This window comes from Notolepis coatsorum (genome assembly GCF_963971535.1).
Source record: "Notolepis coatsorum genome assembly, chromosome: 2".
NCBI lineage: Eukaryota > Metazoa > Chordata > Actinopteri > Aulopiformes > Paralepididae > Notolepis > Notolepis coatsorum.
This window is the reverse complement of record NC_140166.1, coordinates 74,700,114-74,712,576: the sequence shown is the minus strand read 5'-3', so window position 1 is coordinate 74,712,576 and position 12,463 is coordinate 74,700,114. Positions and strand designations below refer to the sequence as shown.

At 42.9% G+C, this 12,463-nt stretch overlaps 1 protein-coding gene across 1 annotated transcript in view; it reads right to left on the bottom strand.

The window, feature by feature from the left end:
* Positions 1–3,242: 3,242 nt before the first annotated feature.
* The window catches only part of smyd2a (SET and MYND domain containing 2a), a 46,144-nt gene continuing 36,923 nt past the window's right edge, over positions 3,243–12,463 (bottom strand). Inside the window, exons 9-12 of the mRNA XM_084307833.1 lie at positions 9,663–9,786; positions 8,675–8,849; positions 6,276–6,384; positions 3,243–5,474 (exon numbers count right to left, since the gene is read on the bottom strand). Of these exons, the coding sequence (XP_084163959.1) occupies positions 5,391–5,474; positions 6,276–6,384; positions 8,675–8,849; positions 9,663–9,786 (492 nt within the window). The 3' untranslated portion in view covers positions 3,243–5,390. The remainder of the gene's footprint in view (positions 5,475–6,275; positions 6,385–8,674; positions 8,850–9,662; positions 9,787–12,463) is intronic.

Here is a 12,463-nt window from a genome sequence, read left to right as displayed (position 1 = left end):
TTTGAATTTGTAATCTGTTGCGGTCAACTCTCAATATGAAGTCCAAAGAGCTGTCACCATCAGTAAAAAGAAAGAACACACTGTGAGCTCAGCAACACCAAAAGACCCAGAAGAGCACAGAAAACAACTGTGGTGGATGACAGAAGAACTATTTCCCTGGTGAATAAAACCCCCTTCACAACAGTTGGCTAGATCAAGAACACTCTCCAGGAGGTCAATGAAGAGTGTCAATGAAGAGAATACGTCACCAGAGTGAATACAGAGGGTTCACCACAAGATGTAAACCATTGGTGAACCTCAAAAACAGGAAGACCAGATTAGAGTTTGCTATGGACAGATGAGACAAAGATCAACTTTGTGGTGGTAGTGTTATGGTGTGAGCATGTATGGCTGCCAATGAAACTGGTTCCCTTGTATTTATTGATGACTTGACTGCTGACAAAAGCAGCAGGATGAATTCTGAAGTGTTTTGGACTTTTGGGCAATATTATCTGCTCATATTCAGCCAAATGCTTCAGAACTCATTGGATGGTGCTTCGCAGTGCAGATGGACAATGACCCAAAGCATACTGCGAAAACAATTAATAAAAAGTGTTTTAAGGGAAATAAGTGGAATGTTATGCACTGGCCAAGTCAATCACTTGACCTGAATCCAATTGAGCAGGCAGTTCACTTGCTGAAGACAAAACTGAAGGGAAATGCCCCAAGAACAAGCAGGAATGTCTATGGGTTCCAGACTTCAGGCTGTCAAGTATTAAAAGTGACAATTTTATTTATTAGTTTGTCCAATTACCTTTGGTCCCTTAAAAAGGTAGGCCTACTGTTCACTTCACCTGATTTGGATGTAAATACCCTAAAATTAAAGTGCTTAAAGCACGCCTTGGTTTCATTTCAAGTCCATTGTGGTGGTGTAGAGCCATCTTTAACCACTTCCACTACCTATACATTAACCCATCTTTAACCTTAACCACTCCCACTACCTATACATTAACCCATTCTTAACCCTAACCAGGCGCACTACCTATCTTCTTCTTTATGGGGTTTTACGGCGGTTGGCCACCAACTGTTTGGGGCATTACCGCCATCTTCTGGTATCCTTTACCTCCTACAATGTCCATTTTCCTTCACCATCATGAAGTGCAGCTGCGTGATTACGAAACCTAGCCGCATTTCTCGGAGACGCTCTCTGATTGGCCACTGACGCGTTTGCCCAATCCGTGACGAGCTGTGTCTTTGCCCATTTCCACGTCAAACAGCCTGCAAACTACCTGGCGTTCTATCACCATGCTCTAAGACAAACTCTAACCTTAACCAACTTCGAAAGAGTGCCTAAGCTTAACCGTCGAAAGAACTTGCCGTCACGCTCTAAGACAAACTCTAACCTTAACCAACTTCGAAGAGTGCCTAAGCTTAACCAGTGTAGAAACAGGCGTCGGCCAATCAGAGAGCGTCTCCGAGAAATGCGGCTAGGTTTCGTAATCACGCAGTGCAGCTAATGCTGCTACTTCCTGACTGAGCCCCCCTCTGTGAGACACTCCTTGCCTCCTGAGGGCTGACTCTGGATTTCTTGGTTACTCACAATCCCCTTACTTAACTCACTTACTACTTCCTCCCATGTCAGACCAATCATACCCATGTGTTGAATTGCCACTTTAACAATTAACTTGATCCTATCCGTTTTTACTCGTAACCAAAGCTGTTGCATTAACCACTCATGCCACAAAGGCCACAATATTCAACTTCTCCTCCCACACCCTCTTTATCGTCCTGTACTACCTTTACTTTACTTCTCCAGCTGACCCACTTGAGCTACCTCCCCTCCCTTTCTTCCTCTTAAGCCCCTTCCCCCCACTTTCCCTGTGCTTTTTCTCCACCTCTCCTCACCCTCACTATTACACTGCATACTGTCACTATCCGACTCCTCTCCTTTGGCATGGCCGTTCCCATCCGTCGTTGTTGCCCTCACTCCCACTGCCCGCCCTGGCTCCCGACGTCGAGAGCCGTTCACCATGGGCCATCAAGGCGGTCACATCCAGCTCCTCCTCACCGCCATAGCCGTCAAACTTGACCAGGCATTGTTTACCCCGGATCCAGGAAACAACCCCCGGATATTCCTCGCCGTCCGCCGAATATACAGCACGACAGCGGGAGCCGACCCTCCATGCTGGTGTCGCCTCCATGTCTCCGTATAAGTTCACCTACTTTCTGACTGTCACAACAACAACACGTGTAGTCTAGTCACCCGTCCAAAGCGTCCGAAAAAGCTTGCTCGTAATTCAAATATCGACTCTTCTCCCGCCAGCCTTCCAGTGCCGCTCCTGCTACCGCAACGTCCTTCCGAGACGTCCGACTGGGTTCTTTGTGTCCGAGCCACCAAATCCATCGCACTATACCTATCAATTAAAAGTACATTTCAAAATGTCCCTCCAGGATCTAGACGCCATCTATCTAAAAGCATCTCCAGTAAGACTAATGGAGCAGGTCCATAAATATGGCTGCATACTGGATTGCATCCAAGGCTGATATACTGGAGGCCAAGTCACCCAATGGGAGACGGGGTACGACACATGCTGAAATTGTGCACCAAATCAAATAGTCATGCTGACCAATTTTAACTGCATGTGTTAGGCCGCGTGATTTTTTTCCGTAGCCGCAGTTTGCGAAGACGCTCTCCGATTGGCTAGCCCGCGTACAGCGAAGACCCTCTCTGATTGGTTTAGCTCCGAAGGGCTCTGGGATAGAAATGTCCGCCTTGCACATATATATTCTCTGCTTCGAAGTGGTTATGCTTTGGCCCTCTTTCGAAGTGGGTTATGCTTAGTTATGGTTAGGGTTAGCCCTAACCCTAACTCTAAGCATAACCCAATTCGAAAGAGGGCCAAAGCATAACCACTTCGAAGCAGAGAATATATGTACAAGGCGGAAGAGACCCTTCGGAGCTAAACCAATCAGAGAGGGTCTTCACTGTACACGGGCTAGCCAATCAGAGAGCGTCTTCGCAAACTGCGGCTACGGAAAAGAATCACGCCGTTAGGCCTATTCTTCACAGGATATGATGTCCTTGTACCCTCCTTCATTTAGCCTCCATTGCATCCTTCTGCAATGGCCACCCAGCATCAACTACCCTTCTTCCTCTGTTCAAACTGGACACTTTGCACCGTGGAGTGAATATGAAGGCTAAAGACATGAAACTAGGTATTTGCCATCTTTATGGTCAGTCTTTTTTTAATGGTGTGGTTGAACTTTGTTACAACGCAGTCACACACTGCATTCATAAAACACACTCAACAAAAAAGGTGCTGCCTCTGTACAATGTTGTACCTCATTTAGTGCTGCTTAGAGTGTAGAAGTATTGATTCATTACCTCTGGTCAGATCCACATTACCATATATCTGCACTGTGACGTTAAGAGGCAACATGGTTTCAGATCAGCCCTTCTGATCAGGACTCCTTATGAAAAAAGGACTGGGAGGGGTTTCTGCAGATGTTCTACAGTTACCCATCTGCTCAAATAACCTCTGGGGGAAAAAAAACATGCAACATATTTTTCTGGTGCCTTAAACAGGAATAAAGGTACTGTATTGTATGACAAGCAAACCAATTTGTTCATGATTAGCTCTTTGTATTCTCCTTTCTGTTGCTACACAATATCTGATTATTACCCGAGAATACACTAGCAATGTTTGCAAGGAATGAATTGCATCATACCCTGGGTGTTGGTAGGTACAGCTCCAGGGCACTGGTGCAGGAGGTAATTATTACACCCACCTGTACATCTGACTGACTGATGTTACCAGATTACCACACCACCTAATCAGCAAGCATTGAAAAGTTCCTTCCTGCTGAAAGCCAAGTGTTTCGGGCTAGAAAGGCCAATACAAGACGTTGGCTTTGACAGAATCCCAAAGTTTTCTTCTTTTATTAGTAATCTTTAGCCATGTGTAGCTGAAGCATTCCATTTGTTTAGTCTACTGATCAACTTGAAGCACCTCGGGGGGGGGGTTCCTTCTTCAGTTCATAGTTTTTGTTCAGTTTATTGAAGAGTCCATGAAGACGGTGCATCCTCTCAGGGGGGGTGCATCCTCCCAGGCAGGAAGGAGAAGAAGACCTGGCAATGGTTTCACATGGTGGTGCGGCGAGGATGAAAAGCAACCATTTCTAATTACACATTTTCAACTCCTTTTCCATTGTTCTTTTTTAGTTACCATTTAAATTAAAAATTAAAAAGATCATCATCTGTAATGGGTTTTCATTAAGCTTCCCTGGGCCCTCACATAGTGGTCAGCTCACATAGTAACCATGTACTCTTTCAATTGAAATAATACAATAAAAAAGAATAAGTAGGGATGTCAATATTAACACGTGCGTTTAAATAGAAAAACGTAATGCGTTAAAAAGTAATAACACAATTGGGTTAATTGGGATGGGTGAAAAATACAGAAAGCCCAAAAATAAAAATTAAATAAAACATTAAAAATAAGTAATAACGCATTGTGTTTACCTTCCTGGTATCCTTGACCTAATGAGGAGTGATGAGACATGTATTCAGCGTCTTTGGGTTCTTGAAAAGCGCTATATAAATAAAATTAATTTATTATTAATATTATTATTAGTCTGCTGAGCGGCTCATTAAAAAAATCCTCCCCACAGATAGTCATATGCACATATTGCACAAATGAACTGCAACACGTTTTGAAGTGCCATTTATGGGCTGAGAATATCTGCATTTGTCTGTCATTACCATAGCCCAGTAAATGTATTTAGTAATTTTACGAAAGGAGTAAAACTACATTGAAATATAACTTGTTGCTTATATTTTATTGATAGTTTCTTTTGTACTATTTTATGGTCTTATTTTTATAACAATTGTATCCTTGTGAAGCACTTTGTGACCTTGCTCTGTGAAAGGTGCTATACTAAATAAACTGTACTTACTTACTGATTAAACACAACTGATGATGTCATCAACATGACAAAGAAATTAAGGAATACATTGACAATGCCTCGGAGACAGTGCTTCACCTCCTCTGCCAGAAACGAGAAAAGTTGTACAAATATGGTATAGCGTTATTTAACGTCGGCCTCGACAGGAAGGACATGGCTGCAGACAGGAAATGAGGTCATCCTGAACCAGGCGGGTCTGACGTAGAGGAGAAGACAAACCCTGGACCAAACGAAGGGAATCCTGACTCGGGGGCGGGAAGAAGCCAGGAACGAGAACCGTAAAGAAGGGAGAGGTAATAAGACGCATGCCGTGCAGTTCAAATGTTATCCTTTTCTCTTTTTTTGTGTTGCTTTTAAGAAGACGTGCCGTGCTCCGACGTCCCTCTTTATGCTTCTTTGTCTCTCCTCCTCCTCCTCCTCCTCCTCCATTGTACCTCCTCGCTCCTCTACTTGGCCTCCTCCACCTCTCGTTTGACTTCGGACACGTAATGGTGGTCCTTCCCGTGAGCCACCTCCATGATGGCTATGGCCTGAGGAGGGAAGAGCGACAATAATATATACGTTTCAGTTGCAACGACAGGAAATACGTCTGGATCTTTACGAGACACTATAACTTTTTATTGAGCAAAAAACAGTTATCACAGTTATTACTATAGATTTTCTGTGGCTCATTTGGTTAGGAACACTCATAAGCGATTCTCGGTTTTACCTTGAATAACACCGTTCACACCTTGGATTCGAAATGTAATTTCCTATTGACTTGCACTAAGAGGGGGGGGGGGTTGTGACTAAGAAGACCTGACTCCTATCTCTCTGAATGGAGAGTCATTCATATCTAGGAATCGGTCATACATATTGTTTTTCTTTCATATTTGAAGTCACTGGTAAATGAATGATACAGTTTCATTCATTTGGTAAAAAAAAAAAAAAAAAAACACAATTTTGTGATAGAAAAAGCTATTGTGGCAGAGCTTGTGATTCATTTAAAACATCTTTAAAACTCACATTTCATCTTGAACTGCAGTAAACTATAATGTTACTAAACATAAAATCACATTACGTTTTTAATTATCGTCTCTAGTAGATTCGTTGTTGCCATCTTTAGTGTTGGCAACAGATTTCTCCATTCAAAACTACCACAGGGCTCAGTCTCTCCTCATCATACTGTATGCTGGTGTCTCTGGCGAGAGCACCAACCAGCCTAAAGGTCTATATGAGCAGGTTATACTATGACGAATACATAGAGATATGGTAAAGAAAATAGTTTGGCTTAACCATACAACATAGCTGTACCAGGCCTCCACCTCACCATTGTAGTGTCTTTATCTTACCTTCCTCAGAGCCTTGACTCCCGGAGTCTTCCTCTCCAGCCCCAGGTACAGTCTGCCCAGCTTCAGATACATGGACGCCACGTTCAGAGAGTACGGTGGGTAGTGCACACTACGGAATGGACATGATATAGTGAATATACTGCATCAGGCTGGGTAGTACACACTACACAGTGGATATAATATAGTATAGTCATAGTGCATCAGTCTGGGTAGTACACAATACAGAGGGGACATAATATAGTATAGTGCATCAGGCTGGGTAGTACACACTACACAGTGGATATAATATAGTATAGTCATAGTGCATCAGTCTGGGTAGTACACAATACAGAGGGGACATAATATAGTATAGTGCATCAGGCTGGGTAGTACACACTACACAGTGGATATAATATAGTATAGTGCATCAGGCTGGGTAGTATATACTACACAGGGGACACAATATAGTATAGTGCATCAGGCTGGGTAGTATATACTACAGAGGGGACACAATATAGTATAGTGCATCAGTCTGGGTAGTACACAATACAGAGGGGACACAATATAGTATAGTGCATCAGGATGGGTAGTATATACTACAGAGGGGACACAATATAGTATAGTGCATCAGGCTGGGTAGTATACAATACAGAGGGGACACAATATAGTATAGTGCATCAGGCTGGGTAGTAACACTGTACATACATTAGCCTAGTCATATATACATATTCACATGTTATTCACTGTATTATTTATATTTGCACTTTGCACTCTGGTTGGATGCCAACTTATTCTCGCTGTACTGCACTTGTGCTGTGCAATGACAAGAACATGTAACCCTCCTCCCCGTGAAGCAGCCACATCACACCTACCACCAGGGTGAGCCTTTCCATTCTGCTCATCAGACACCTGATCTATTCTTAAACCTCCACTATTTTCCTTCATCATTTAACAAAACATGTGAAAGCAAAGACATCTCAGGTTTTAACCCTTTCACTACCACACTACAGAAGGTTAACCTTTCACTACCACACTACTAGGGATGGGTACAGTTCACATTTGAACCGATACGGTACCGATACCTGTGAATCGATACCGGTACCCAACGGTACCTTTTTTCGGTACTTTAGTCTCTAAAAATGTAATCTACCTACCCCTCAGTTGTAAAAATAAAATAAAATCCAAACTTCAAATAACCACACTTTCGACCGTTTTCGGCTTGCCATTGCCCCGACTGCTTTGTTGTTGAATCAAGTCAAATCCTAGGTAAGCGTATATTGTGCGTGTGAACGTTGACATGAAAATAAAAAAGTAAAAAAAAAAATATATATATATATATATATATATATATATATATATATATATATATATATATATATATATATTTTTTTTTTTTTTTCTTCTTTTTTTACAGTACCGAAAACGGTATCTCACATGAATCGATACTCGGTAGTACCGACGTGTTTCGGTAATTACCTTTAAAAGTACAGAATTCGGTACCCATCCCTACACACTACAGACGGTTAGTGTGGTAGTGAAAGGGTTAACCTTCTGTAGTGTGGTTGTGAAAGGGTTAACCCTTTGTCACACGACAGTGAAAGGGTTAACCTTCTGTATTGTCGCAGTGAAAGGGTTAACCATTTGGTAGTGAAAGGGTTAAGACTGTCAGGGAAGACTGTCAGGTTTTAAACCGTGGATACCAAACAGAAGATAAAGACGACTTTGAACTGTTAAACAGTAATCCAGAACAATTTTATTGCACTGTAAAAAACTGTGATTTTATAGTATGTCTGCACTTTATGTGCTCATTTCATCATTCATGTCTTTTTTATTCTACTAAAACTGAATCAAACCATAAACAATGTGGTCTGTTGGGATGTTAGATCCTAATGTGAAAAACTGTGATTTTATATGTCTGCTATCATGACCTACGTATATCATGTTTTGTAACAGATTACAGAAATTCAAGAAGCCTATTGGAACGTGAGGTTCTGATATGATTTGATTAATATATCTGCATTATTTTATCGCACTTTATGCTTTGCTCTTGCCGCTTGTTTTACACAGATTTTATGTCTTATTTCTTACTGATGTAAAGCACTTTGAACTGCAATCCCCTATATGAAAGGTGCTATACAAATACAGTTATTATTATTATTATCTCTTCAGACCTCTTGAATGGTAAATCAAACAGCTGAAAGTGTTTTCCGTCAACCCTCCAGATGTCTCTGTGAAGCATGAATTCCCCCCACAGCGCTGTCCCACCTCTGCCTGGCTGAGTCTGTCCCTCTGCCTGGCTGGTTGAGTCTGTCCCTCTGCCTGGCTGGTTGAGTCTGTCCCTCTGCCTGGCTGGTTGAGTCTGTCCCTCTGCCTGGCTGGTTGAGTCTGTCCCTCTGCCTGGCTGAGTCTGTCCATCTCACCTGTATGGGTGAATGATTTTCTCTCCGTAGCTCATGGCACCATCCCAGTCCTGCATGTAGAGGCAGACGCCCATGGCCTGGTACATCATGTGTAGCATGTAAACGTTGGTGTCGGCGAAGATGGAGCCCATCTTCTCCAGGCTCAGCTCGCATATCTCCAGCAGCTCACTAGGGGGTGGCAGAGAGTCAAGGATCGATGCGTACCAACAGACTAGGGTTGAGATCTTGAAGACGTGCCCCCTGGGCTGGATGGGCATTCATAATCCTCATGATTGTCTAGGGAGTCCTCACAGACAGCTCCTACAATGCATCGATAACTCTCTGGCTCCCTCTGCAGACTCTAAGACACATTATAGCAATAGATGGATATAGCAAGATAGCATAAGGATATATAGTATAACTGTATATTGTATAGTATAGTATTGTATAGTAGTGTACATAAGACCCAGTGCCTCATCCGTAGCTTAACACTGTATTGCACTATCGCAGGACCTTAGCATGTCTTTTACCATGCATTTTAAACTTACATGTACATTATACCTGTTATGTCTTATTCTTATTACTTGTATTATTGCACAATCGCTGCGGGCATGACCACCCGCATTTCACTGTATGCCTTGTATGCCGTGACAAATAAAACTATTGACTCTTGACTTGACTTGATTATAGGAGTAGTAGTGTTGGGTCAATGGTCACTTAAATGTCAAGCGTCTCTAAACCGTCAGGAATCCCAGGAATACCATTACACCACCTTTCTTCATGTTAAGACACGGTTTAAATTCCAGTGAGCACTTTTCAACAAAGCTACAAGGTGATGCCAATAACTGACCACAACTAACGAGAATGAGGGGGAGTGAGAGGAAGAAACACAGATGGCAGGAGAGAAGAGAGAGAGGAGAGAAGCTCAGTGGAGAGCTGGGCTGGAGCAGAGAGAGCAAGACCAGAAGTAGAAGAGTAGGAGGAGGAGGAGTAGAGTGTAAAAGGATATTCTTGTAGTGCTTGGCTCTCCTGAACTCTTCGATGACATTCTTGGCGTAGCGGACCATGGATTGCATTTCCTCCGGCTCCGGGGGACAACTGAGCTTTTTCTTGATCTCCATCTTGGCCTTGTCCTTGAGGGGTGAGAGAGAGAGTGTGTGTGAATGAGAGAGAATGCAAAAGACAGATTGAGAGAGAGGAGCAAAAGATAAACATGTAACATGCTGAGCCTTTGTTTTCCTAATGGGAGAAGAGGGATGCCTAATCCATGGCATCGCAGCTCAAAACGACCATCAACTTCCCATTTTACGGCTGTGACCTTGTTTCTTTTAAAGCACTATCAGCACTCGTTTACTTTATAAATTGCTTAGGATGTTCAAAAGGTCCCTTTTCATGTTGTTATCTCAGGTCTCTGGAGGTGGATGGCATTCCATTCATTGTATACTCATATTTTAGATCCTAATTACATTCTTCTCCATTCATGGAAAGTGGCAAAGAAAGGAAGTAAATAATAACCTTGAAGAAAACATAAGATGGGGTAAGAAGGAGCAACAGAAGAAAATATAAAAACATGCAATGCCCCTGATTCTCTAAATTTGTGAGACAAGACATAGTAAATCAGGACTATGTAACTGGCTTGTGTCCTACTTTATGGTGCGTCAAGCCAGTGACATGTGACATGTGTAAACAGCCTGCCATTCTATATAAGCTGCTCTGAAGCTTCAGCTTTCGCTGGGAAAAAGCACAAAGTATTAGCGCTATTTTTTGTTCGGTCTCAAGTGTCGGAGAGGAGACGGGCAGAAATGACAGCTGGCACCAAATCCATTCTGTATAAGAGACAACGGACCCAGTACTTTGTTGGTGGTGTGAAAATATGCCTACAAACATTAAATATCTTTGGAACCATTTGTAAATTATATCTGAATCGGGAGATTATCTTCTCTGTCAAAATTGAAAGTGTATCTCTCCGTCGCATAAAGGCTGGCTGGCTGTGCGCATAGAATAAAGCATATATTATTGAAATTCGTTTTCTACAATGAACGCATCTATTTCTACGTTTAATAGGGAGGTGTAGTCTGACGTCACTTTGGACCGCCCGCGAGGTCCACCCGTATAGGGATTTATCATTGGGAAAATGGATTATCGGCTATTGTAATAATTCTGCCTCATGAACATTGGAAAGCTTTCCATTTTTGTACAAAAAGAGTTCCCTTCTATCACTAACATTATTGTTTAAAGGTCCCGTGTTTTGCTATTCCTTTCACTATTTGGGCAATGTTACACAATTCCTGTGAGTCTATGGAACACATCTGTACGTTTTTTTTAATTTTTTATTCATTGTTTTAGATTTCTAATCAAGTACTCTAAAGCAGCATTTTTCCACTTCAAGATTTCAAGCTGTTTTGGGCTGGGCTCCGCCCATACGCGCTTTGAGTGACAGCCACCCACAGTCTGCACTGGCAGACAGAGAGAGACAGAGATTGAGGGGGATACTAATTAATTTTGCTGCGGGGGGGGCATAATCCCACGGGACAATGCATTGGCAACTTGTTTCAAATGACAATATATACCCCTGTGAATATTATTGCACGGATCGGAATACGGGCGCGCACGTGGGAGCGTGCGCAATGATATTTTGCAGCAGGTTGACAGTGATATGAGAGTCCTCCCGACTGCGTGTGTGTGTAAATGCTCCGTGTCCTTCTCTCTCTCCCTCTCTCTCGTTCTCTGCTCTCTCTGTCGGCACCTGCGCCACGTCAACCCGTTTGAGGAAGTGTCAGTATTTCCAGTATTATTGAGTGTGGCTACAACCATAGAGGGGGCGTTAGTTCTACAACCATAGACGGGCCGTTAGTTATGCAGATGAGAATTGTTGGACGTCACAGGTACGTGAAATTCAGAATAGCTTAGTTCAGTGAGGGAGGATCTCGTGAACTCGAGACTGGACTGATGAGCCAAAATGAGAATTAGAGACAGACCCCATTGATACAACCCCACATTGCTAGAAAACAATGCTAAACACTGGAAAAGGCCATTTATAAGACACGGCAAACAGCAATGACGTAACCACTACACCTCCCTATATCATTTCATATATACTCCAGTGCACCGTCAGACAAATTCGGCCATCAGACACGATGCGCGTGTAACGCAGAGAGGAGCGCTTATGGAGAGAGCTAGGTCGCAAGGTTGCCCTGACGACAGGCAGCTGGACTGCCCTGACGACCGAAAGCTATGTTACTGTCACTTGCGGGGGATTCCCCAGGCTGGCAGAGCTGGCAAAGTCTGCGACATCGGTACCATCCGAGCGAGTGTTTTTGGACTGATTGTGACCAGGCTGCATGCACTCCTGTTACGGACCCTGTCCTTATGTATGTATATAGAGGGAGTAATGTATAGTATCTGTTGTATATATAGGCATGTTTTGTTTGTTGTTGTCTTGTCTCCCTCTTGTGTCTACATATGCCCATTCTCAGGTGTCTCAGTTCCAGCAGCAGCTGGTCAATCACCATCTCACTCCAGCAACAGCAGCAGCAGCTGAGGCTCGTCAGCAATCAAGTTCCACACCCCTTCATATACCCCATTGTGTGCAGTGTTAGTTAGCTCTCTGGTTCATTGGTTGTGGTAACTATTCTCTGTGTCTTTGTGGGAGAGCTCTTTGTGTCTTTTGGTTATAGAGCTGAGGCTCATGGGGTATGTTTATAGGAAAGTATATAGCGCTGTTAGTTTATAGGAAAGTATCTTTAGAGTATGTTGTATGTTGTATATATTTGTTTGTCACCCAGCCTATGGTGATTGTCTTTCTTTTGT